We start from the raw sequence: 27,800 nt of genomic DNA on the forward strand, positions 1-27,800 counted from the left end.
TAACCCAACAATCCATAGATACAGCCTGATTTTTTTTTTCTGGCTTTGGAGTTAGTATTAGAATCATAACGGAAGCATGATGGCATTTTTTGGAAGAGTTTAGTGGAAAGCTGGGATAAAGGGGCTCAGATTCCCGGTAAATATCCTGTGCATCCTCATTTTTTTCCCCCTCATGTGCTCTTTTTGGAAAATGAACAGAATTTTGCAACCCACGCCAAATTCAACTTGTGTCACCTTTTCATTGGTTTATTATGAAAGTTTGAATGCACATTTCAACTTCATTGTGTAGATTAAAGTTGTGGGATGAATAAATATACTGTATAGTCTTTGTACAACTGTAATACGTATTAAAAACTAGAGATTTAAAATGGATACAATACACTGTAGATAAAAACGACAGACATATATGTACAATTGTGTCAACATTGAACTTAATCACATATATAAATCTCATATTTATATCAAGATATACAGTATCGCCTTAGTGAGTTTTAATATAAAACACTGTTAAAGAACATTAATAAGTGCCGTATGGCTTTTTCAAGAAAATTCCAAAACTACTTTATGTAGTTGTTCAGTCAGTTCAAAGCGTTCCGGAGGTCTTCAAAGGCAACTTTTGGAAGATTGTTGTAAAACAAGGAAGTAAGCCGGATTTGGATGAGGCTGAAGTAACTGCAGGTCGGACTGCGGTACTCTTTGCGCTCAACACTCAACCAGTCCAGGGTGTCCCGGGTCGGCTCCAGCTCACATGCTACCCTAATGAGAATAAGTGGTACAGAAAACTGGTGACAGGATTTTGGATAGAAAGTACTCTTGTCATTGACTGGCCTTCAATGTCGGCTTGTCCGATCATAGAGAACGTGAGCCGGGTGTAAACCCGTCTCTGGCTTGTCCACCTCAACTGTGATCCTGAACAGGATAAATGGGGCAGTATTCAGGTCACTGATAGTGTAGTGGTTCTATCGCGGAACTTTTTTTCTTCGTCTCTCTATGCATCCCGTCATTGGTTGGCAACCGAGCCAACATGGGCTACAGTCCAGCTCACCTGTGAATCAAAACCAGATAAACGGTAGCAAAAGGGTTGATGGATGGATTGTCTTTAGATGTGTATTTTAGACTTCGGTTACTATTGGCCAAGACATCTTTATATATTCATGTCCAGTGATAGAGACTTTCTTGAGAGGTTTGGTTTTTGTCCGATGTCAGAAACATCCTTAAGATCGAGGATGGACATCTTCAGATGTCCATGTCCAGACATCTTCAGATGTATGTATCCGAACACCCTTGAGCAGTCCATGTCCAAAAATCCTGAACACATCCATGTCCAGACATCTTAAATCGTTGGCCTCACATCCTTTAGAAATCTCTGTCCAGACATCTTTGCGTATCCGTGACCAGTGGTGGAAACATCCTTTAGACATCTGTGTCCAGAAATCTTTTGGCGTAGGTCTCCAGACATCTTTAGATGTGCGCGTGCCGACATCCTTTAGACGTCCGTGTCCAGCGGTGGAGGGAAGTCCAGGCCGGGTGACAGTGAGTCCTGGCTGTGCGTGGAGCTGATGCCGGTGTCCGAGTCCGTGTCCGTCATATCCATGGGGAAAGAGACATGTTTGACCACAGCGGCCTCTGTTGCGTTCCCACCACATATCTCCAGGGCATCGTCGCTCATTTGCAGCGATCGAAGCTCGGTGGCCAACTGCCAGCACTCCTGATCCCTGGAGAGCCAGGCGGCCTCAGAGAAGCGGATTTTCTTGTCTACCTCGGCTGCCTGGCTGTGGAGTGATACGCCGGCCAGGTAGCTACGCCTCACCTCAGCTTGGATCCTTTCCAGCTCGGCCAGGAGCGACTCATCGGCCTCAGACGGTGTCCAGGGAGTGGCTGATGCTCCTTCCTGCTCGGGAATCGCCGCCATCCTCTGCTCGGCGTCTATGTCGCGACAGAGCTGCGTTATGAGCGCTTGCTGCTTATGGATCTGAAGCTCCAGCTGCTGGACATTTTCACTGACTTGTAGTAACGTGTCAAGCTCCTCCGAGTTCAAGCCGCAAGCTTCCAACTTGTCATGTTGGTCTTCCTGTCCTTGAAGCTGCTGTATCTCCACCTCTAGATCTTCCATCCGCTGGATCTGCTCTCGAATGGTTTGGTCCTGGTTGAGGATGAGCTGCACCATGCGATCGATTTCCTCAGTACCAGCGGATGATTTGCTCTCCTTGTGGAGTTTCTCTAGCTTCCGGAAGGCCTTCCTCACTACACGTTTCTGCTTCTCCACAGGAAGAGCCTGAGGGTTCCTGGTGTATCGGCTCCGGTTCTTTGTAGGCTTCATAGCCCGCTGAGACACAACTTCGCTGCTTTGGACGAGGACGAACTGGATGAAGGGTCTCTGATCCCCCCAGGCGTACCACAGCCTCAGGATCCTGCTGAGCGGTGGCAACACCCTCTCGAAACCTTTGTAACGCTCCACCAGACTGAAGTCTTTTGGCTCTCCCCGCAGGAGTTGTTTGCTCTGCGGAGCCGATCTGTGATCTTCCAGCAATGCCTCAATCATGTCGGCACAGGTGGTGTGCTTGGTCACGCCGCAGACTACCTTCTCCTCATTGCACACTGTCACCTGGATTTCCTTCCCAGCGATGGGCTCGCTGTCTTTTGTCCTGGAGAAGACAGGAACAGGAACATGAATGTCTTAAGTATTTACATTCCCGAGTTATACTCTAGTAAGGAGGTTGTCCTGCACTGTTGTTAGATTAACCTGATCTCAGCGAAACTTGATTATTTTCATGAATAAGTTATCGTAGATGTATTTGAAGAAAAAGGATCACATCAAAGCGGTATTCTGTTAAGTCTGTAGTTTGGATTTTAAATATACGTATCTTTTGTGACACTGGTCCCTGGAACTTTTTTGACACACTTCATACATGTACGTGACAGACCCTTTGGACTAACTTCCGGCAGCATTTGGCTAGCCAAGACATTCAATGACTCTTAAGCATTTTGCAGTTCTCTGTGGGACGACGTTCCTTCGTAGGGTCTCGTTATTGTCCCATTAGACAATTACTCATCCTCTATTGCTATTTAACCCCTCATTACCTTTTCATCTGGACCGCAACAACCCAGCGTAATCCTTTTTTTTCCAAATACATATATGTCCATGTATGTGGCTAATAGGCCAGAGCTAATGTAGCGTTGCTAATACACATTACTTTAAATGGAACAGACGTCCAAGTTGCGGGAGCAGGTAATCGAATAAAGTCATGGCATTTCCAGACGTTCCGATTGGATTTGCGTGCCGTGTTTGGTGGCCGCATGACAGGCGAAATGTTTGCGTCATCGCAGTTAATGTCATAGCTATGTAATTTAATCACATTTTATTATTTTAGTGAAATCCACTAACGACTGGAGCAGCGCTTATGGCAGGGTGGCTTTTATAGCCAGTGTGAAAGGGGCCCTTTCACACTGGCACCCGAAAAAATAAATGTTCGTGAAAATAAACCACTTTTGTCTCAAGAATATTTGACCTTTATTTTTAAAATGTACTTTTTTTTCTTGTATTACAGCACTATATAAAAAAAAAAATCCTTTTCCTCACAAAAGATTTTTTTTTCCCGCAAATATATATTTTCTTTCTAAAAACTGTATACAGCTTTTTTTCTTTAAAACAAAAACATATTTTTTGTGTGTGTGTTTTGTTCCTTTGTTGTTTGTTATCAAGACACACCTCCCTTTTAGGTCCATTGCATCAACAAAACGTAATCTCGTACATCAAGTGAAACAAGAAAGCACTGCATCTTCTCTTTATTTGGGTAAGATTACGACTTTTATCTCAGAGTGTAATTATGTTGTTTCCTTTCCCGTGAGGGCCCCAAATAGTGGAAGACTCTTGGAGGTCAAAGTCGCGCTAGCTTGCTGAATTTGGATCATTTGTTTGTCGAATACGTCACTCAAGTATTTGCTCAGAGGGTCCACGTATCCATTAACTCCCATTGTTGCATGCCTGCCACATTCCCGACAACTTGTTCACCGCTTCCACTCAAAACACACGCTACACTTTGCGTTCACATTCACGTGTGAAGTGAAAGAAAATGATGTGGTTTTTTTCATATTTTTTAAGAGCTGACAATTTTGAGAGAAAAGGTTTTCTGTAGAGAAAAAAAAAATACTTGATATATTTCAGAAAAAAGCATCTTTGTAGATTTTTCCAGAATTTGTTTTTACATTATTGCAAAAAACAATGTAAAAAATTTAATTAGCTTTTATATTTTCATGACAATAATGTCATACGTTCAACAAAAATTAATAACTTTTTCTGAGAATCTTTGATGGGGGTAGAATTTTTTTTTTCTCAGTGCCACAAAACTAAACGTTTTTTTTTTAGTCATATTTTGAACAAGTGTGATTTTTCACCAGTGTGTTTTTATATTTTCAAGAAAAAATATCTTTGCAAGAAAGTCAGATGATAATATATTTTTTAGATTTAAAAAAAATATATAAAATCTACACATTCAAGAAAAAGTCAAGCAAAGCATGATTTTTGACAAAAAAGTCGATATTTTCAATAATTAGTTTTTATTTTTTGAGAAAAAAAAGATTTCTCATAATGCAGTGTTTTATACTTTATTTACCTTTTTTAATAGAAAAAGTTTAGTTTAAAAACTGCTTATTTTTGTGAAAAAAGCTAATTGTAATTTTTTAAAAATGCATATGATTCAGAAAAATGTTGTATCACCTTTTCCCACGCATTCCAAAAAATTACACTCAAGGCAAATTTCATATGCTTTTGAGAAACAAAGTCACATAATTAAGGAAAAACAAAAAGTCAGCAACATTCTTCTTTTGTGAAGGCAGAATTGCAGCTTGTACTGAATGTCTTTCCAGTACATAGTTCAGGTGTTCCTAATGTTGTGCCGAAAGTTCATCCAGCAAGTCATCAATCACGTCAAAACGTATCAAAGTTATTATTTGGAATAAATATTGCGGACACACCGGTGGATAAACACATTCAGGGCAGAAAGAGGGTACAGCGTGCGCATTCTTATGTGTGTGTCGGGAAGCACCTGCATTTATCCTCGGCCACAATCACCACTTCCTGTGCCAGACGGGAAGTACGAGAATGGCCCTTGCCTCTTGATTTTCCACTGAAATCTGCTCAGTGTGTGAGCATGAGCAGCAGCCGCAATCTGGCGAAACTCGTGGCAAACACATTGCAAAAAAGTTTGGATAACACTTTCAGAATCAAAACACGTGAAGAGGTCGAGAAATTCAAGCTAGCAACTCTTGCTAATGCACTTCCGTGAACTGAAAGTCATTTCAGGAATTATAAAGCATTCTCTGTTTTGATGAACATGGTTTAGCCCACTGAACTCAGTGCCGCTATATTAAGGAGCACTGTCAGCTTTGGAGAAAATCGAATGCTTTTAGGTGCGCCTTATAGTGTGGAAAATACGGTAATTGCTTTTAAAACGATACCACATGAGAGGTGAGTGCCGGGAGTAAGACTTGAGGCCCCCGTCCTGGCTTTCGACTGTTCCTTTTCACACAGAAGGCATGTCACCTGTTATGCCAAGTATATACAGTCTCCAAAGCTGGGAAGTTTGACAAGCAGTGGTAAAGAGGTTGAAGGGACTTTGATGTTTTGAGGGAAAAGGCGGGTAAACATTCACTCAGCATAGCGGAAAAGAAAAACACGGGCGGCGCTTCCTGTCGGTGGCCTTATCTGGGCGGGGAATGAGGGAAATAACATCATCTTTATCTGCGGGATGAGTCGCACTTGTGATCTGTGAGTAGAGACACAACACGCCGCTTCCCCTCCTTATCTCACAACAACAATCTCGACACCACCTTCGCGCACGTTCCCGAGGCACTTTGGGTTCGAAATGGACAGCAGCATCAGGGGGCTGCCGCCAATTTTTAATTTTTTTTTTTTTTGTCAAACACGCAATTAAGATATAGCTGAGAATGTCTTTTTATCCCCCACCCCCAACTTTTTTTTGTGTGAAAATGTGTGTCTGTGGGGGGTTTGCAACCCCCCCCCCAAGTTTTTTAAAGAAAAACAATTTGAAAATTAAACCTTGCTTTGAACATACTATTTTGTCAGTAACATGACTTTTCTCATTCAAGAATATAAAAGATAATTCTCAGAAATTTTCCTCAAAACATGCAACAAAATCGATTTTTAAATAATTCTTTTTTTCTGAAAATTTTTTCTTTAAAAAAAACAAAACAAAACAAGAAACAACATTTTTTCCTTTTAAAATATTGGCGTAGTGCAAATGGCCAATCACATTGACTGCATTACGAATGTTGTGTTCATCCTGAAAATGCAAGTACAGGTAGTTTTCAAAACTTTATTTTAGTTTTATGATACAGCGTACACATACTTAGCATCGGCCATAATGCAGATTATTATTTCTGTAAATACATTTTGGCTACATCTTGGCTTGTCCAAATCTACTGAAAAAAGTGGTCTGAGCTTCCATTTGACAGTGAGGTCAACCAGAACGATGGCAAATAAATGCAGTGTAGGACCCGTCTTGAGTTCCAAGCGAGTTGATTTTATTAATTTATTTGGCTAAAATCCACACTTTTTTTTTTCTTCCTACTTTTGGCAGCAAGGAGAGTACCTTTCAATTAAATCCAACTCAAAGCCAGCTGAGGCTTTAGCCGCTGCCCTCATCTCGTCAAGAATGGTGTTGGCTCACTCCAGACCACTCAAAGCAAGCTTTTGGCTGCATTTTCTGGGGGCGGCATGCTGATTTCACACGCTTTTTTTTTTTCTTCAAAGAAGCGTCATGAAAAAAATATATACATGAAAAAAACGAGAGTGAGCCACTCAACCAAATTGCTGCTGCGGATTCAAGAAGTGGTGATGAGAGTGTTGGCTATCAAGATGCAAAAAAGGAAGAAAAATAGGGCACGTACATATTTTGCAGGCAATTACAAAGCAGAGGCGCACAACTGAACATCTGTTCAAACAGCGCATGAATGTAAATATCACTGGGGAAACCGTATGTGACAATAGCATTCATTAAATATGAACTGTGTGCAACATAAAACACTTGTTAGTTTTCCATTTTTTTTCCAAATCATCTTTCCTTATTGAAATGAATGTGAGTTGACTTGGCTCCCCAAAAAGGACCCAACATTTTTGGAATGTGTTTTCTGTCACATTTTTTTCATTCAAGTCACTGGACATTGTGCTGCTCCTTTTGGTGTGTGCCCTTTGGCCACCTGGCTACAGACAGTCGGATTCATATGAGGGCTGTATTATTAGTTGTTCTTCACAGAGGATGCAGAATATATGACTGGGAGTATTGTCTAACAGTCTACGTGTGTTGCACCACCATTTGGGTTCAAGTATCCAATTGGAAACCACGACACTGATGCTGTTCGTTACCACTTCTTTAGTGTTTTCCATTATGCATTAGCATTAAGCCAGCAGTCTTGATGGAAAAGTACCTATCAATCTATCTACATACAAATATAATGTACATATTTAGTAACATTTGAGCTGTATCAGGTCTTTCATTTTGGGGATAAAGCAATAGCAAATAATATATTCAATTTATTAGATTATTAAAATTAACTACTAACACAAGGAGGTACAGTACTAGTTATAAAGAAGTTAGGTTATATGTCAAGATGACTTTTGCCTTGTTTTCTTTCATATAGTGACCAAAAGCCCTTGCTGCAACCCACTTCGTATCACTTTCAAATAATAGCTTTGCCAATTTTAACACTTTAAACCACTTTACATGCCTGACCTGGTTTCCACTTGCACGGAAACTCCCACCCAAAAGCCCCCCACCCCACTCCCCCCACCTCGCATAGACAATGTAACGTGAAGCCCCCCCTGTAGGGGCTCACATGGTGGTTTTAAATTACCTGTTTTTCAGACGAGCTTTCAAGAAGTTCTTCCCGAATGGAGCCATTGCAGTCGGTCCGAACTCCTCACAAACAGAACGACGCACACTTTGTTGCGCTAAACTCCCAAAAAGTTCCTTGTTGTCCCGGCAGGAACTCAAAAGGAGGAGGAGGAGAGGAAAGAGGAGGAGGAGGAGGAGGAGGAGGAGAAGGCAACAGTGGGGTGGGTTACTGACGCAACACTGCCCCCATGCCTCTACGCGGCCAACGGAGGTACTGCAACACACTTGTCCGTGCACCTGCTGAAGAAATGACACGTGCTTCTTAAGCATTATGGACGGTTTGCGCCAAGTTTGACAGAAATACACAAGAATGCCCTAAATATCAGTCTGTCACCCAAAATTTGATATATTTTCCTCAAGTGAACCAAAATGCTCTCCACTAAAAAATGAAAATGTTTAAAAAATTGTATTCTTTTGTGCAGGTTCTACAAAGTTCGTGGGCACTTTTAAGCTGTTCAAACTAAACATTGTCTCGTAAGAAACTTGGAAAACTGTAAACATTTTCATGCTATAAAAGTGCGTCTTTTTCATGGGACAGTGGTGATAGTGCCCAAGAGGGAGCTGAAAACATCGCGAGAACTGTCTGTGTGACCACCACATTGGGCTACGTTTCAATCATGTTTTGTTTTATTTTGAAGGCTCATGAGGAATCTCGAAACACTAAGAGTCAATGTCATGTATGTGTATTATTTATGGGACAGTGGGCACAGTGTTCACTGTGAACGTTCGAACAGTCGTGCGAATTGGTCTGCGTCTCCACCACGTTTTCCCAGGTTCTTGAAGAAACGGGCCCTTGTTGGTTTTTGAAGCGTCAAGTCCCAATTCATATCCACCTGTATATAAACTCGATACTTTTATTCAACAGTGTGGAAAGTGTTCACTAGGGAGTTTGAAACAGTTCCATGAACTGCCTGCGTAACCGCCGCATGTTCTCTGAAGGTTCATGGGAGAATCTCGAAAGAGAAAAAGAGTCCAAGTCTATAATGTGGATTGTTTCCCATCGGACAGTGAGGTCATTATTCGTGGGGGTGTTAAATATGAGTGTTTTTTTGTTGATGCGTGGCCTGTGATTGGCTGACGGCCGGTCCAGGATGTGCGTCGCCTCTTGCCTGAAGTCAGCCAGCACACCCGTGACTGTCTTGGGGATAAGCGTGATAGAAAATGGAGGAATGTATATTCAGGTGTGAATGAATCATCAGCCGGCTGCAGTGATGCTTGGTCGAGGAGTAAAATTAGCTTTGGTCTCAAGACAGGACCCCCCTCTCCCCAACCAGCGACCCCATCCCATCATCACCCCGCAGACCGCATTTGATGTCAAACAATAAAATGACACTCATCAACAAATCCATGACGGCAGGATGACGTGTGATGAGTATGAAGACATGACGGTGGTGAGTGGAGGAGAAGGTGGGTGGGGGGGGGGGTCTCGAAAGGGGGGGGGCTTGTATATAGCTGAGGCTCACATCCAAGCGTTCCTCATCAGCAGCAGCAGGAGCAGCGGAGAAATCTCAAAAGTTTGACATCGATGGACTAAAAGACTCCCTCTCATCGGGGCCACATCTGGGACTTTTTCTTTCTCCCTTTTTCTTTAGATTTTTCACTCATTGCTATTTTTTTCTTTGTTTGTTTGTTGAAACGGTCGAGATGCAGGCTCACTTGGCTTGTGTGCTACTGCTGCTGTGTTTCACCTGCAGTGGGCTCTGTGCAGGTAAGATGCCCCCCAGAGAGTAAAACGCTCTCTTTGGATTGACACTCGCATACAAGGGGAGCTGTTTTATTAGTCACGTCACCCTCTGCGCGTCTCTCTCACACACACACACACACACACACACACACACACACACACACACACACACACACACACACACACACACACACCGAGCGCCGTATCTAATATTAAGCCGTGAACTTAATAAAGTCTGAGTGTGGCACAGTGTGTGAGAATCACTTGAAAAGAGGCATGTTTTTTTTTTTGGCGGGGGGAACATTAGTTAGTGTACCTAATGAAGTGGTCAGTGAGCGTGCATCATCCACTTGTTGCACTAGAACGCCAAAATTAAAATAAATAATGAGTGAACTAATATATGTGTGTGTGTGTGTGTGTGTGTGTGTGTGTGTATCATTTTATATTGATTTTCATTGGCCAAAACATTAGGTACATCAGAGCTATCGAACGCTTTCACGTCAAAAAAAATTACATTTTTATGTATAGCGTGGAGATAAGCTCTTAAGTACAATCATTGTAAATTGTTGTTGCCTTGGAAGATGTTTTTGAATATGTATTTAAAAACAGTCATCAGAATCACTCTGTAGAAACATTGTTAAACCAGTAACTCGCTGATGTTTTAAAAAAATGTTATTTGTAACCCGATTTGATGTGTTTGTAATTCTACTTGGACCGCCACCGCCAATCATCATCATTATCAACATCATCATCGTCATCATACTCAGGCAAAGTGGATACATTTGATATTATTCGAACATCACAATTGTTAATATGATAATTCTGATTATTTTACGATGATGAATGATGATAATTATAATAATTGTAATCATAATAAAAAACATTTCCTCTCTGAAATATAGTTTTAAACCTGATGTGTTTTATAAATGTATTTATTATTATTTTTTTGTACCGTGACTACTTATGATAACACTAATAACAGGTTCTTCCTCTTCAGACATGGAGCAGGAGCTTGGAGAACAACTGCTCAGCAGCCTGCTTGCTTCCAAGGTAAGACAAGACTCCACAAAAAATTCTCACAGCATCAGCAGCACTCCTCTCCACGATATATTCAATATAATGTACAAATGGAGCAACACTGACCTCTGCTGGCCATGCTGGGGCACTGACCCCTCTGCCCCATGATCTTTTGCTCACAAAAACTGTCCTCCATTTTTTTTTCAAAGCGTCCATTTTAAGCTTAGTTTAACGCATTTCCAGGCGTCCTTCAAAGACAAATGCATCCTAGAAATGTTGTTTTATTGCTTCATATACACAAATCAGGTGGGGCCACTAAATTGCAATTTTTGTCATGCGTGGGCTGATCATGGCAGCAAAATTTGATGACTGACATTGATTCAGCAGGGCGCCGTAGACTTTGTGGACAATTCAGCCACTGATGCCAATTTTACTGAGCAAAATAAAATTTGGTTGGCGTCTCTGTCACGAGTAGACCCACAAAAATAGTTGCAAAAAGCCATGCCCAGAAAGGCATTGGAAGTCTGCCGTTTTCTTTAGACGTGGAGATTTTATAAGGTAATGTTCAAGGACCTTTTCAAGGATAAACTGACTGTACAGGCTTTGATGTAAAATGTTATTTTAATTCGGCACTTGTCAATTTCACGAGGAACATGAAATTTGCTTGGTCTGTTTTTTATAAGTAAAGTAAGCCTTGTATTTTAGTTTAAAGGGACCATTTTACGAGTAATTTGCCGGGGATATTTTAACAGGGTATCTGCCGAGTCTTAAAATGTCGAAGAAAAAAGTCTTAAATCCAACAATTTGAATTTAAGGTCTTAAAATGTCATCTTAGATCTTAAATAAGAATTTGGCAGTCCCCCCCCCCCCAAAAATAAATAAAAAATAAAGGACTGGCATGACTTTTATTTTAAACATGCATAAATCTCAAACTCGATTTGAAATGTTTTGTTTTCTGAGGAAGCTACAACATAACGGTAAAGCGGCGCTGTGGAACTGTAAGCGACCTGTGCTGCCTGGTTAGAAGTTATTGAACACCACCAGCCATTGCTGTGGTGTATTTAGAGCTTAGTTAGCAGTTACGAAATCTTACAAGTTGACCTTTTTTTAAAAAAAATTAATTACAATGTAGGTTACGTTTGTCTGTTTGTTTGTTTTTTTTAAATTCCACTGTGAAAGCTGTGAATCCATTACGGACCTCCAATTTTCCCTTCAAGTCTTTTGTTCGTTTTTTCTGTATCAATGTGAAATGGGTCTTAAATTGTATTCACGATGGTCTTAGCAATGTATTAAAAGGTCTTAAATTTGGCTTGTTGAAACCTGCAGAGGCCCTGTTTCACGATGGACTCACTATACAGTTAAGGTTCGGTGTTTGGTGGAAAATTCTGCTCTCAAACTTTCACTTCACAACATGAAATTTGGTTGGCATGTTTTTCTTCCGAAGAGCCACAAAAGCAAAACAAAATGATTTTGTTTTGAAACAGCCATTTTTGGCTCAATTTGGCAATTTTCACGCGTCCTTCAAAAGCCGATGAGTCAGACCTGCCGTTTCAAGGTAGCATCACACAAAGCAAAGTACACTTTTTTTCAAGCTAATGGATGGATGGATGCATAATTTTAAATTTTTTTTACGAGGGTGGCTAAATTATTGAATAAATATTGCAGGAAGCTTTATGATGTAAATTCTCGAGAGGCTAGTGTGTGGCCAAAACTTTTGCTCACCCCTGTTTCGATGACACTATGAACTCCAAATACTTTTTCCTGTGGTTATCATCACAATTTTGATGGTTGTCATCACTTCTCTTGTGCCCCGCCCCACAGGTCAAAGAAATATATATAAAAAAAGATTTTGTATCACCTTTCGTCCACTTTCAACACTGCTTATCCTGAAAAGGGTTGCAGCTGACTTTGAGCGGAAGGCAGACTACATCCTGAATTGGTCGCCAGTCAGTCACTGGGCTCATACAGAGACAAACGACCATTAAAACCCACATCCACACCGTCACAGAGTGGAAACCAATCTCACGCTGCCCGCACACAAGTCAGGCGAATCTACCACTACACCATCAGCGATTTATAGCAATTATAGTTTTTCAAATTTGTTCTAGGAGTCCTGTAATAAGTTTTGCGTTAAATGGGCAATAAAAAATAATAATTAATAAATCGAATGACGACTTCAATCCTCACTTGTTGATCCTTCTGTCTGAGACAGCTGAAACAGGCAAGCAAGCAGAGCGCCCCCTACTGGCGCTTAACACTGGACAACCTGTGCCGGCTGGCTGACGGCTTGCGGCTCATGGAGGAGGGGGCGGAAGAGGCGGCGTGGTGGAGGAGGAGCGGCGAGGAGGCTGGAGAGGAGGTGGAGGAGGAGGAAGAGGCGGAGGAAGAGGAGGGGGAACAGCAGATGAGGATGAGGGAGTGGAGCAACAAGAGTCTGGAGGAACTCTACAGCGTGCGGCACATTTGCAGAGCGCTGCTGCACAGTAGCCAGGGCAGGGTGAGTTTACAAGCACTCACACACTCACTGTACATGCACACAAATTGCACAAATATAAATACACGCATACTGTATCTGCCCATATGTTCGCACGTTAAACCTGTAAACAGTGTTGACACACACACACCTGCCTCAACATCAAAATGACAAACGGCTTTGAAGGTGTTGCGACACGTATTTCACTTGAATAGTAGTATTCATTATTAAAACAAACAAACAAAAACAATGGCAGTCTTTCTCGATTTCACTTAACAGAAATAAGCACATTTATTGTCTCATGGGGTTCCACAGGGTTCAATTTCAGGGCCCTTGATTTTTCTCTTTGCATATGTTGGAAAACAATGGCAGTCTTTCTTGTTTTCACTTCACACATATCGGCAAATTCTTTTATATGTATGTATATATATAGAGAGAGAGAGAGAGAGAGAGAGAGCGAGAGAGAGAGAGAGACTTCTAGACTACACTTACCATACTTTTTTCAAAAAACAAAGACTTGTTTGATTTTTAACCGTCTATACAGCAAGTAGAAATGATTCTGAAATGGATTCCCTATGTCACTGCTTGGAAGTCAAGGTACGACTGTATTCTGGAAAAACCTTGACTTAAAAAAATGAATATCGAACACCCCTAATGGTGCACCTTTCTCTCTACAGCTACACTACGACTCCATGGAGTACGCAGCGGGAAATGGCGGCAGTGCGCAGCTGAAGCGCAAGTCGCCATACATCCTCAAGAGGCAGGCCACTCACGCAGCCAAGTCTCGGAGGCCGTACATTTTGAAGCGGAGTGAAATTTACTGACCGGTCGCCACCCTTGTTCCTCTTGACGCCACCCAGCTCCTTTAACCGCCACCCAATCATATGCTGCGTCCGACTTTTTCCTACTCTGCCGCACTTCTCGCCGAAATAAAAAGTCGAGCATCACATTGAATGAGAAGCTATATTTCTTTACTGACACTTTATTTTGGTTTGTTTGTGTACATCATTAAAGAATCACGATACAAAAGAAGAGTCTAATTTACTTGATGGGCCGAAAGTATGGTGGCCCTGAAGGCCAAAAAAAAACATTGAAGTTTTCTTCGATTTGGATTCAGTGTAAGAATGATTGAGGAGGCCAATTATGTGAGGATCATTTTTTTCTCAAGTCCATTTTTTTTCCCTAAAAAAATATTTTTTTCCTTCTAGGAAGACATTTTTTTGTTTCTAATTTGCAGCATCACAAAAAAATTCTTTTTCATGAGATTATGACTCTCATTCCATTTGCCATTTTTTTTAAACATTAAACTATTGTTTCACAGTTGTATGACAGATTCAAATGTTAAAAACAACAATCATCTCATGCAGTAAAATATTTATATTGGGGGGCGGGGGGTGTCTTAATTTTTTTTTACTCCTTAATTTATTCAGGCAACATTTCATTTTTTTCATATTATTCTTTATTATTATTATTGATGGTGTACCTAAAGATGTGTCAGGTGAGTGCCCGTTGCAGCCAGCAGATGGCAATGTTGCGTAAGTCATTCACTTGTGCCATTCCCCCCCCAAAAAAACGCCTTTGGACCAAATGACTCAAGGCACAGTGAAGCCGCATGTGGCTCATCACCAAAGGTTATTCCTGGGTATCATTTATTAAACGGGGTGCCAAGCGGCTTCCCATTTAGTGTTTTGTGCGTGACTTTGCGCACAGCTTGCCCTGCGTATGCGCCGTTCAGCCGCTCGCTCGTCTTTCTTGGCATGGAAGAAACTCCAAAAGACAAGGACTGTTTTGTGGATACTTTTCTTGGAGAGCTGCAGGCGCTACAAGTTCTTAACTTTCATTTGAAAGACATTTTGGAGATGTGCTCGGGCAAAAAAAAAAAAAAAAAAAAAAGACAACGGAACGTCACTTTTTGTCTTTTTTTTTCCCAACTCCAGAAAGTTAACTTTTCAAAGACGTGTGTGTATGTGTGTGTGTGTGTGTAAGTGTGTGTGTGTGTGTTCACCGCAAATGAAAAGGCACAAGATAGGATCCCATATTGCAGACGAGTTGAGCAAACCTGAGAGAAGGTTAATGGAAGTCTCTCAGGTTGTCTGTTTTCAATACTGCGGAATAAACGTGGACATGTTGAGTTTCAAACCACAAATCGTAATCCACAGTCCTTTCCTGCTTTGTTAAGAGAAAAAGAAAATCAGCTGTTTGGAGATAAACGATGTGACGTACAATAAGAAAAAAATTAATAAGCCATTATTTCTTTTTACCCTGTGACCCTTGTGAGGATAAAGCTGATCAGAAAATGGATGGATGGATATTTCTTTTTAGAAAAAGTCAGACTCTTAAGCAAAGGCATTTTTTATTGTTTTTTTTTTCTAGAAAAGGTGACTGATTATTTCAAATGATAAAACATTTGTTGAAAATAAGTTCTTTTTAGAAAAGTCTTTTTTTTGATGAGAAAAAAAAATTCCAATTGTGTAACTTCATTATGTAAAATTAAAGTATTTTTTATTATATATTTTTTAATCTCCAAGAAAAACCCTAAAATATACAATTATTATCATAGGACTGTTTCAACTTTTTTTTCCCCCCAAAAAAAGAATAATAATAATTTTTAGGAAAAAAAACGTTATTTCCCAAATTTGAATTACTTCCCAAAAGTGAATATTTCCCTTTCAATTTTTTGAAATTTTTGTCAAGCGTTTCCTCAAAATCTTTTTATCGCCGTTCACCGTCCACCATCCGTTTTCAAGTGATCTTAAAAAGAATGCTTGACAGTATAACCACTACCAAGTGGGAAAGGAGAGTCACAGCTGTGCATGCGCTTTTCAGCTATTTATTGAACACTCTGAGAACAGTCCGACCCACGAAAACAAAGAGTGCACTCTCACACAAGAGCTGCTGTTGGCCACATCTCACACCATGACACTCACACACACACAAACACGCCGACATCACATGCCACGCCACCATGTCCCGCCTCTTCAAGAAACATACAGTACACAGATTCTATAATATGTATCTCCTAAACATTTTATGCTTTTTTTTTTTTTTTTTTTTTTGCTTGTTCCAAAATGTTAAAAAGTCATTTTTAATAAGTGTGTGTTTCAAGCCAGCAGTTGGAGCAAAATGACAACAATAAAAATAAAGTATACGGTCTCTCTATTTGGCGGATTATGTATCCCATGTGAGAAAGCGGGATTCGCTGTCCTCACAAAGGCCACAAATGTGATTCCTCCCCAAGTTTTTTTTTGCCGTCCCATTGAGATGTTTTTGGGCCAGCATTCAGCATAGCTCGAAATGTCAGCTAAATGGGCAAAGCATCCTCCCGGCCAGATGTCTGAGCAAAGTTTTTAATGGAATCCAATGATTTGGCGATTGGTCGTGTTGGATGCCTTTTCAGGGACGCGCGAACCATTCTGGTGATGGACATCTGTTGTGCTGAAAGGCAAACATGTCATGCGATGATCGACTGCTTGGCACACGCAAACCAGGTTTTGTCTATATGCGGCGACAACAAGGAAGGACCTATACAAAAAAACGGCATATTTAGAATTGTTTTGAATTTTTGTCTTTTTTACCTCATATTTTTGGGAGAATTTTTTCCCTGCACAAATGAAAATATGAATCCACATTATGCAACAAGTACTAACAGAGCATATCCAAGCAGTGTCAAAAGCTGACTCCTTCCACATGATGATCAGATGACTTAATTCGACACACCCCTCCCTACTTGATTCCGTGCTAATCGCCCGAAACACGCTGCAATATCTTCAGCGAGAACAACGTGGCCTCTTCAATGAGCGTGTAACTGCGGGTGCGTGCATTGAAAGACACACTGCGTATCGACAGCATCGATGACACTGCCGCCCCAGTCAGACCCCCGAGTTGTTGCTATGGCGATGTCACATCTTCCCGGTGGGCACTGACAAGCAAAAACAGAAAGAAGAAATACGACGACAAAAAAAGCTCCATTCTCATGAGAGTAGACCAATCTTTCTGAGAATGTAGGTTTTTTTTTTTTTTGAGAAAACTTATAATCTTATGAAAAAAAGGTATTGTTCTTTTTCTTTTTCATTCTTATTATGATTATTATTATTATAAAAACGTATAGTTACGACAGCTCTTTGGGGATTTTTTTTTTAATTTTCTAAGAACAGACAGATTCGTATTTATTATTTTGTATTTTCTTTCGAGGTTATAATTTAAGGAGGAAAATAATCAGGCTCTTTTTTCAATACATATTTTTGCAGTCATTTTTATATGGAATAATACAAATTGTATTAAGAAAAATATATTTATTTTTATGAAGGTGAAACCACGTATAAAAAAAAAATACCATGTCACGTGTCAGCAGTAAGTGCCTTATTAGCATCAGTCATTATCTATTTGCAAGGGTGCCCCAACCTTTTTTTGACCAAAGATCTACTTTTCGATCAACCAACGAACAAACGCACGCACTTACACACGCATGCCTCGACGAGCAATAGCCACAATGGCCCCTAAGGTGAACCCGAACAGAAAAAATAAAGTAGACACAAAAGTTTGTGAGTCTGTGAAAAAAAGCAAATGACTGCCTACCTTTTAGTCGAGACTTGACGCGGAGGCGTTGGACGCAGCGTGTTAAGGATCGTTGCTCACCTGTACCGTTTTAAAATGCTTCTCCCGGCACTCTAGATTCCCATTCTTTGCCAGTGCCCTGGGTGAATTGTAAAAGAAAAAAAAACCCTGAATGAGAATAATACAAACAATCACAGATATAGCGAAACTGCTCTGATCGCAAGCTGCGGTTCCGGACTGCTAACCGCAAACGACTTCCGGGAAGCAGGTCACGCGGCACCGGATGTGGAAAGTGACCTGCTTTTTAATTTTAATTTTATTTTGTGAGTACTTTTTATGAAAGTGAGACTCATAGGATGCTAAGGGTAGAGTGTGCACAAACACAAAAATATATCATCTTCATAACACGCACACAGACACACAAAGGTTTTGGTTTGTTTACCTCTACACCCCTCGCAATCGACATATTGTATCACCCCTACTGTATCAGACTGCATCAGTAATGTTAATTTATGCAAGTTACCCTTCTATCGATCGCTAAATCAGCGACTGGAAGGGGGGTTTCATTGAAATTTTACTTTGAAAATTGTTCCGCTCTTGGCAGTGTTTACTCTTTGTGCACTCATTTGATTATTGGTGTTTCTCATCCTGTGTTTGGATACTCTTACAAGTCTGTACTTATTTATTATTTCTCACTTCGGAAACCATACATACACAAACAAAGAGGACAGAATTGTATTTTAAGAAATGTAGTCAAGGAGAAAACCCTATAAATCTGCCCCAGGAAAGTTATTCACATCCTCCTGATTTAAAGTGTTCTTGCCGACCCACTGATGTGCAGACAACTGCATTTTTTTTTTTTTTTTTGCTCTCCAAAAAGCAATTTCATACACACAAAGAGCGCAGAATTGTATTGTAAGAAATGTAATAAAGGAAGAAACGCCACAGATCTGCCCCTGTAACTTTATTGCCACCCTCCACTGAGTGTGTCTAAATGTGGTTTTCTGGCCAACACACTGATGTGGGGACAAATGTATTTGATGTCCGTTTCTCTCTTAGAAAACCACGCATTGAGTTAAATTTTTGAATTGGACTTTTTTGCATACTGACACCTTGCCATCTGTACGTCATTTCTTTTTGAATATACAATTGCATGTGGCCTAAGCGACCTCAAGAAATGGAGTTTTGACTCATCAAAAAAAAAAAAAACAATCTTTGCTTTGGGTAGTCCAACCCGAAGCTCTGCACTCCCAGGAATCGTGCATGTTTGGTTCTGCTGGGAGACAACGCCTTAAGATGGTGTGTTATTAAAACGTGCAGTTATATTAACAGCAACACCGCTACCCCCCCCCCCCACAAAACACATATTTGCACGTCGCCGAGGCCTCTGCTGGTACGCCAGGCGCGTGCCGCTCCCGCAGCCAGATGGCTCGCTGTGTTTCAAACACGAGGATGTCAGTAATTGTGGCAACGACAACAAGATTGTATCTTTGCCTGCCTGCAGTAATTAAAATGACTCATTCGCTGCCCCCTCCCAAATTGCAGGCTTTTGTTTTTAATTAAGTCAAAATTGGGGAAAAAAAAATTCAAGGCAAAAATACTTTTTTTTAAAAAAATACCTATTTGACAAGAAAAAATTCCCCCCAAAAAGAAAAACGATTTGACATGCACACATTTTGACATGCAAAGTTGTATCAAAACTTTGAAAAAAAAAATGTTATGAGTAAAAAGTATTTTATTTGAGATGTTTTAGTTTTAAAAACAAAACATTTTAGAGGATAAAAAAAATTACAAAAAAACTCTGATTTATTTTTAAAAAACATCTTTGTTTCCCTTGAAAAAAAATACACAAAGAAAACGTTAATGTTTTGTTTTTGTTATTTTTCTGGATTGTATGGTTGCCTGCTTGCACTAATTAAAGTGAGTCAGTCACTTGCTGCCACTGTCATTGGCTTTTCATGTGCTTGCTGGCCGGCGACTTCCAGTCGTTTGTCGAATGAGAAACATGCGGGTGTCCGGCCGGGATGCTTTTGAGCAAAACGCTGCTGGGAGCTCAGAGATGCACGCAGCGCACGCTGACATTAATCTTTAATTAGAGCCTTTACAGCATCAGGCTGTACGGCTGCCAGTACACACACACACACACACACACACACACACACGCACATGTACATCAACCCACGCACGGGTGCGCGCCGAGTCATTTGATGTGATAAAAGTCAAAGTGTGTGCATCTCTCCCTTGCCTTCCACAGGGCATGCTGTAAGAAATATCTGGAAGTGACTTGCTTTTCTTACTTGTAATTCAGACTCGTGTTCCCAGAAACAGTCAACTCCTTCTGGTATGCACGCCTTGGCCACCAGGGGGCGGTACAATACCAACAAACATGTCATACATGTAGATTGCCGATGAAACATAAAGACCATCGCAATGAAGCTGCTGTAATATTAGTCATTTTTTGCAGCGGTAGGCGTTATAAAGTCAATGGATGGATACATGGATAAAGCATATACGCCTCTGTGTACTCTTATCTTGTCAGTGTGGAGGTGTTGCTCCACCGTGTTTGTAAAAATATCTGTTTTTTTTTTTAAGGTTTGTAGGAACTACCGCAATATCGATGCTAGCTTTTTTTCGCTCATCTATAGCATTTCACATTATGTGTTTGTGTTTGGCTAGTGAACTTTGGTTAAAAAAAACAAAACAAAACAAAACAAAAATGATCATCTACACATTTTTCGAGATGTGGGTGCCGTTTGGAGGATTTATTATCATTTTTTGCCTGCTTTGACTTGACTGACAGAAAAATGTGACAGCTGTATGGTGGCAGTGAACTCTGTCAAACTAAACATAAAACAACGAGAATTACACCTTGTAATTTAAAACATCCACATAGCTTTGTCTTAAGAAAGTCTCCTTATATTAATGCCAACACACACTAGAAAACACCTTTGACGTGAGAAAAAAGCATTGGCGTTGTGCCATTGAAATCCTTTCAGCTATGGATATTGGAACAAAAACGGAGGTGCAACAGATGTAGACAGACTTCAGTATGCTGAGGAATAGCTCAATGGCAACCCACATTAACTATAACCCCTACCATGAAACCTAAACCTCAAAATTAAACCATTAGTCAAATCCTCTAACCCCAATAAACATTCATTTCAAAACCATTTGGAAGCGTGACGTTTCCATTTTGTGTTCAACTAGACTTTGAAAGTCACCGTCATGCATTGTGTCACACACGATTAACTCCCGTGTGACGAAAATAATCTTCTCCTTTCGCTTTTCTTTTTTTTTTTTTTTTTTTTGCGATGTGTTAAGCAAAAACTATACGCAGAAAGAATATATATATTCTTCTTTTAACACTGGTAGGACTTCAAGTGAGTCTGAACGTCCTTGAGGTTTGTCTTTTGTTCCAACCGATCCAAAGTGTCTCCCTCTCTTGTCCTTTAAAGTCAAGAGTAACCAAACGAGGACGTATTTTCTCCGTGACACTCGGCCAGCTACTGTATGTGGTTACAAAAAAACAAACAAAAAAAAAAAACAGGAATATAAAAATAATAAAAAGAGCAGCAGCCAGCTCGGCCCCACAGGAGATTGCGGGACAATCAATTGTCGCGGTTGCCATGGTTCTGCCGGCACACAGGAGGCCAAAGCCCACCAGGCCTTCCTTCCTTCCTTCGCCTTTTGATGCTCCCGCTTGTGGGGATGACATCTGCCCCCCGCTGAGGCATTTCAGTCAAAGCCGACTGAGAAAGAAGCAGCCAATAGCAAGCCTCCAACAAATGCCTCTTTTTACTCATGTAGCACACACACTGTTACATGTGCACCGACAATCGCGACTGGATATCGGACTAGTACATTTTTGTGTGTTGGTGCGCATAGGAATGAAATTTGGGTGGATAACGGGCCAAGTTGTTCCCCCCCTCCCTCCAAAAAAATGCTTGGGGAGTGGGCTTAGTAAAAATAAATGCCTCGCTCAAATAAATACCTCAATTTTGGGCAAATTAGGTAAAATTCACAATAAAGATCTTACTGAAATAAACACCCCCGTAATTGTGATTTACAGTGGGCCTAACATGTTTGTGGCTTCCATGAATGAGGACGCTTCAGTATTTAAAAAAAAAGGTTGTCTTTGTAGCCAAAAAACGATCATGTCACGTGACAGCCGTCATCCAATCAGTTTTACACGTTATTTTGGAGTATTAGTCGTTTCTTTCCCTTATGGAATTGTCACAGCAACCATCTGTTGTGTCGGCTTGGCAGACTGCAAAAGGAAACGTGTTCCAAATGTGGGATGAAAGATGAGAAAGAAGCGCGTGGAGCATTCAAAGTTTGTCAAAGTGGAGGAGGGAGGCGTTCCATGTGGCACCTGGCAGCGGAGACCTCCGCCAAGGCCATATATATATATATATATATATATATATATCTTGGAGCGCAAGCTAACAGGTCAGCGCTAGCTAACAGGTCAACGAAAAAAAAAACAACAAAAAAAAAAGTTCTTTTATTGTCATTTTTCTTTTATCAAGAAAATCCTGCTCAATTCTCATAATAATCCGTTTTTTCTGGTAAGGATCTGACTCTCCATAAGGAATCTCACTGGAAAGAGTTAAATTTCTTTGGAAGATATCATCAGAATCTTGACTGTTGCGTCTGGTTGTTCCTTGATGTGCAGTTGCTCTGGGCTTCTATTGTGTTACCTTTGTTATGTCAGATAGGCGTGATCTCTTCCAAGGTATAAATTTGGATGTCAGGCCGTCGAGCTTTCTACCAGAATGTCATCTCTTCCGTGTCTTCTGCATCCAGCCTTGCACTCTGTAGTTACTTTGTATTTTCATGGATAAAAGACTTTTAGTTGTCAACTTCGGTGTCACGTCTGCTCCTGGGTCCTAATTCCGCTCCTCATGTGACAAAAATCCCACTTAATTCCCGTAATAATCCGTCCTTCTGGTAAGGATATGATTCTCCATACGGGATCGCACCGGAAAGACTGAATTTTTTTTGAAGATATCAACATCATCTTCCTTGGTGGAGGTCTAAATCGGGCATTGATTCAGCCAGGTGCGCTTGCTGTTTTCCCGCACCAGTGGGACATAATGTTCTTGCGTTTACGAAACAGGAGGAGTTGAGACAGACAAACAGAAGGCTCCTCGGGGGCGTTCGACTCCGAAAGGCTGGTCCCTTCGGCGAACGATGCTTTTAAGTGCTGCCAAATGCTTCGTGTCGCAAAACAACGTGTCGCGACACCCCCGCTTACACTGCCCCTCTGGTCTCTCCCTTTTGGGTTTCAATATCGCCAGTGTATGTGTTTTCGCCGAAGGGGGGTCGGATGGTGGGGAACGTCCAGCTGGTAACGATGACAATTATCAAAGTCTCGCGGCGGTGGTCTCCGAGGTGCCTCATCTGCTTTCAAGTGCGTCTCCAAGCAGGTTGACCGTCTGAAGGCAGGCAGCTGTCACGACAAACGCTGCGCACGCAAAACATGAGCAGCAAATGGAAAATGTTTGGATGCAACGCCGAGTCTCCGGAGATCGGGAACAGATCATGTTACGTGACAGGAATGCAGAGGAGACAAAGAGATTTTTTTTTTTTTTCCCCGTGTAAATATGACTTTAGGGTGGCACGGAGGACGACTGGTGAGCATATCCGCCTCACTGTAAGGAGGTCGTGGGTTCAAATCCGGGCTCCGGCCTTCCTGTGTGGAATATGCATGTTCTTCCCGTGCCAGCGTGGGTTTTCTCTGGGTACTCCGGTTTCCTCCCACATTCCAAAAACATGCATGGGCGTTTAATTGAACACTCTAAATTCTCCCAAGGTGTTACTGTGAGCGCAAATAGTTGTCCGTGTATGTGTGCCCTGCAATTGGCTGCCGACTGCCCGAAGACAGCTGGGATAGGCTCCAGCACACCCGTGACCCTCGTGAGAATAAAACAAATAGAAAATGGATGGGTGGGTGAATATGACTTTATTCTCCTAAAAATGACTTGACTCAAAATAATTTTTCTTTCGCAGAAAATACCATTTAATTCTCCAAATAATGCTTCCTTCTGGTAGGATTATGATTCTCGGAAAATGTTGGGCTGGATAGATCACGTGGATTAAAACAGATTTAATTAACTCGGAATTTCTGCAAATAATGAAGAACCATTTGTTAACTTTTTACGGGTACATCAGCCCTGCCACGACACGGGACTAAACGGCACCCGGCGGGGTTTGGTTCTGACATTTTGCTTGGTGTCAACGCCTAACTGCAGTTAAAATGTCATTCTGTCTTCCGGTAACACCTTTTGACAGGATCATAAACCCGGAAGCTTCAAGTAACATTTATCACCGTTGTGAAATGAAACACCATGGATAAAAAAAGTTCTGGAAAGTATTTGTTTTCCCACCGCTGCATTTTCTTCCAAATTTTGTTACAGCCTTATTCCAAAATGGATGCAACTTATTGTTTTCCCCTCAAAATCATAAAAGTCTTAAAAGTGAAGCTCTGTGAATCTAATGTGCATACATGTTTGTTAGATTTTTATTGTTCAAAAATTAGGCCAAATTTTTTTGGAGACTTTTTAACGTTGTCATTAAGCGGTGTCAGGTTCAGACCGAACCGAATTGTGTTTTTGGAGTCCAAAAATGCAGGCTCAGACAATGTGCGATCGCAAAAATATTTCGCAAAAAAAAAAAAAAAAAAAATCGCACCGACAAAGTATAAACCAAAATCACTGGTCACAAGGAGCCAGGTAAAACAATACATGACACAAAAAGCACTTGCAAAGGTGAGGTTCAATAGAACACTGAGAATGCACACATGAAATATCAAAAGTCCAATCACACGAAAACAATGACATCATGAGAGTCACAACAGTGAGCAAGGTCAATAATTCGACAAGGGCCAGGCACCTTGGCAGTCCTTAAATACATGTCAAGGCTTGATTGAAAAACGCGGCACAGGTGTGCCTGCTGGAGGGAAACGCCCTCCACTCCAGCTGAAGCTGAAACGCAATCAAGACAGAACATGACAAGCGGTGTTCTGAATACAATTTTGAAGTTAAATTTTTTTCCATTTTGGAAGCAGGCTGTAAAAAAAGTGAAAGGAAATGGTGGAACGTGAATCATTTGTGGTTGCACTCTTCTGAGCATGATGTTATTTCCTTTTTTTTTTTTTTTTTTTCAAAATCAATTTGCCCCCCAAAAAATCTGAATTTATTTTATGGGTTTATTTGTAGAATTTAGAGAGCACAATGGAATTAATTTCGCAATAAGAGCGGATCACTGTGAATAGTTTCCAGATGCACTGCATATTCATGATATTTTGCTCTTTTTAAATTTTAACAAAATGGGGGAAAAAGTCATGTTTTATTTTGGAGTGTTTTGTGTTGAATTTTGACGGGGGGAAAAATGAATGTGTTCAATTTTGGAATACCGGTAACAGAAGAAAACGTGCCAAAAGCGATGCACAATCTCAACTCAACTCGAACATTTTCAGAGTGTATTGTCGGACAATAATATAATTTCCTCATTTATTTTTCATAAATTTTGCAAAAATTAAAAAAAACGTTTTTTTTCCCAAATTGTCGTGAATCAGTGTTGTGTGTCGAATTATGATGAGGAGGGAATGAATTGTACAGTTTTGGAAGAAGAATGTTGCACTGTGAATACTTTCCGGATGCCCTACCTATACAAGTAAGATGTAGACGGTATAGTTATGAAGGTATTACGGTAAATCTCATGTGTGTGTCCCTCATGTAAATCAAAACAAAGAGCCAGAGTGTGTCCCCTCCAGCGTTCATTATGGATGCTCTTGAGCAGGAGAGGGGGAAAAAAAAAAAGAAGCATATTACGAATATTGAAATGAATAATGTATGTTCTTAGCTGGCGGCTAAACGCTAGTCTCAGGATGCTTCAACCAACTGCAAATGTCACAAACTGATTTTTTTGGGGGGGGGGGGGGGGGGGGTTTGCGTACTGTTCCACTTTTATGTCAAAAGTGTGTAGTCAAGCAACGCAAACGCACGGTAGGCATTCGTGGATTTAATCCGTCTCCTTTTTGCAACACGGTATCGTCATACAACATGTGGGTAGCATCGCAGTACAAAAATATATGCGTCATCTTACAGTACAGCAGCAACGAGAAGAACAGAAGGAAAGACAAGGAATGATATGATGTCGTCGTCCAGGAAAAAGGTTTCACCATCACTTCATGCACGTGTTACATGCGTCACATGACCGACATCTTGACTCCAGACTGCCGCCTAAGCTAACGTCAGGCGTGGGTCATTTTGGCCTTTTTCCAGGGGCCCGACAAAGATGGTCGCAGAGATTTTGTGGGATTGCTACCAAATTTGAAGCATTTATACTAGACAGGTGGCTGACGCTAAACACATTTTAGAATTGTATTTATTTTTTAATTCAGAGCCTCAAGTCTCACTTAGCAGTGTGACAACAACTTTTTCATGTTGCGGTGAGTACAATTGTGAGGTTGAAAAGTAAATTTATTCATTTTTAAGCAGGTCTACCATGAGTAGACCCACAAAAAAGGCTTAAAAAGCCATGCTCGAAAAGACACAGTCTGCCATTTTGGTTTGCACCACTTGGCCATTTTGAGGTAGATTTTTAGTCATTTGTAAGGGTCGTTCAAAAACAAACAAGCCACCATTGCTTTGGTCGGGCACCCGAAAAGAATCTGATTCAGCCCCGAAAGTCACGATCACTCAGCAACGTGACATTTTGGTGGGCATGTCTGTCATGAATAGACCCACAAAAATGTCTCGTAGCCATGCCTCAAAAGACACAGAAAGTCATCCATTTTTGTTTTTAAGTTGCCATTTTAGGGTAATTTCCAGGGGTCCGAGACATTTTGTCTCATACGACATGTGAAGTACGTAAACTGGTGACAAGGGCATCACTAAATTGCAATTGAGTTTTTGCCATTGTGTGTCAGCGAAATTTTATCACGACGAAGAGTGTACCCTGGAATTTTTGTAAGATTCAGCTGCTTGAGTCATTTTCATTTCACAACATGAATTTTGCCAGGCATGTCTATCATGAGTAGACCCACAAAAAAAGTTTCAAAAAAGTACAAAGGAAGAACCTCAGTGATTTTGTTTTGAAATAAGACATTTTGTCTCATACGACATATGAAGTACGTAAACTCGTGACATGGGCAACACTAAATTGCAATTGAGTTTTTGTCATTGTGTGTCAGCGAAATTTTATCACGATGAAGAGTGCAACCTGGAATTTTTGTAAGATTCAGCCCCTTGAGTCATTTTCATTTCGCAGCATGAATTTTGCCAGGCATGTCGATCATGAGTAGACCCACAAAAAAGTTTCAAAAAATTACAAAGGAAGAACCTCAGTGATTTTGTTTTGAAATGGCAATTTTAGGGTTTCCGGGGGGCCTTCAAAGTCATTGAGATTTAGTCCGTTTGATACAAAATTTGAAGAGCGTTTATTAGACTAGGATTTGTCACAATCCATGTTTCTAAATCTTTTTCGAACATTCCTAGAAAATCACAATGTCTCATGCGCTGGTGAGCTATTTTTGGAAGAGGCCCACGGGCTTCCCATGTGCTCCTTGGGGACAATGCGGTGCTCGCGGGCAGCACGTTGGAGACCACTGTGAGGGATGGATGACGGATTTGTCACAGTCCATGTTTGTAAATCTATTTAGAACATTCCTAGAAAATCACAATGCGCTGGTGAGCTATTTTTGGAAGAGGCCCGCGGCCTTCCCATGTGCTCCTTGGGGGCAGGCAGCACGTTGGAGACCACTGTGAGGGATGGATGACACTTGACAATTGAAATTTTTGTTTCATCATTATGTTTGAAAAGTTTGATGGCTCGCTCTTGGCTCCGTTGTGCAGCCCAGAATATTTTCAAGAATTCAAGCTCTCAAGCTAGTTTCACTCAGCGACATAAAATTTGGTATTCATGTCTGTCACGAGTCGACACACAAGAAGCCTGACTTGAAAAGACACGGCAAGTCTGCTATTTTGCTTTGAATTGGCATTTTTGAGCGTCTGTTTTGTCATAAGAGAGCGCATTTACTGCGGGAAAATTGTGCTGCTGAGATAATATGGGGGGTGGAAAAAAGAAGAAAATAGCAGCACTGCTGGCTCATTCTTCACTGAGCAATCTCATCTCCAGTCTAAAAAAAAAAAAA

The 27,800-nt window shown here is 40.9% G+C and overlaps 2 protein-coding genes and 1 long non-coding RNA gene across 3 annotated transcripts; 2 read left to right on the forward strand and 1 right to left on the reverse strand.

The window, feature by feature from the left end:
- Positions 1-219: 219 nt before the first annotated feature.
- On the reverse strand, positions 220-8,035 carry rassf9 (Ras association domain family member 9). The gene is made up of 2 exons (XM_019894871.1): positions 7,873-8,035; positions 220-2,645 (listed from the first exon to the last, which is right to left on the reverse strand). The coding sequence occupies exons 1-2, from the start codon at positions 7,917-7,919 to the stop codon at positions 1,487-1,489; spliced, it is 1,206 nt and encodes a 401-aa protein (XP_019750430.1). The 5' UTR covers positions 7,920-8,035; the 3' UTR covers positions 220-1,486.
- Positions 8,036-9,377: 1,342 nt separating this feature from the next.
- nts (neurotensin) lies at positions 9,378-14,146 on the forward strand. Its single transcript, XM_019894732.1, has 4 exons — positions 9,378-9,621; positions 10,595-10,647; positions 12,827-13,111; positions 13,765-14,146. The coding sequence occupies exons 1-4, from the start codon at positions 9,558-9,560 to the stop codon at positions 13,909-13,911; spliced, it is 549 nt and encodes a 182-aa protein (XP_019750291.1). The 5' UTR covers positions 9,378-9,557; the 3' UTR covers positions 13,912-14,146.
- Positions 14,147-26,055: 11,909 nt separating this feature from the next.
- Positions 26,056-26,925, forward strand: LOC109530823 (uncharacterized). The gene is made up of 2 exons (XR_002171070.1): positions 26,056-26,513; positions 26,779-26,925. It is a non-coding gene; the product is annotated as an uncharacterized LOC109530823 (long non-coding RNA).
- Positions 26,926-27,800: the final 875 nt, after the last annotated feature.

This window comes from Hippocampus comes, unplaced genomic scaffold, assembly GCF_001891065.2.
Source record: "Hippocampus comes isolate QL1 unplaced genomic scaffold, H_comes_QL1_v1.1 scaffold319, whole genome shotgun sequence".
NCBI classification, from domain to species: domain Eukaryota; kingdom Metazoa; phylum Chordata; class Actinopteri; order Syngnathiformes; family Syngnathidae; genus Hippocampus; species Hippocampus comes.

Excerpts from the sequence above, each read along its gene's own strand:
- rassf9 (XM_019894871.1), bottom strand. The coding sequence starts at position 7,919 with ATGGCTCCATTCGGGAAGAACTTCTTGAAAGCTCGTCTGAAAAACAG. Across the intron at positions 2,646-7,872 it reads AAAGCTCGTCTGAAAAACAG|GACAAAAGACAGCGAGCCCA; the intron begins GTAATTTAAAAC and ends TGTCTTCTCCAG.
- nts (XM_019894732.1), top strand. The coding sequence starts at position 9,558 with ATGCAGGCTCACTTGGCTTGTGTGCTACTGCTGCTGTGTTTCACCTGC. Across the intron at positions 9,622-10,594 it reads CTGCAGTGGGCTCTGTGCAG|ACATGGAGCAGGAGCTTGGA; the intron begins GTAAGATGCCCC and ends CTTCCTCTTCAG. Across the intron at positions 10,648-12,826 it reads GCAGCCTGCTTGCTTCCAAG|CTGAAACAGGCAAGCAAGCA; the intron begins GTAAGACAAGAC and ends TGTCTGAGACAG.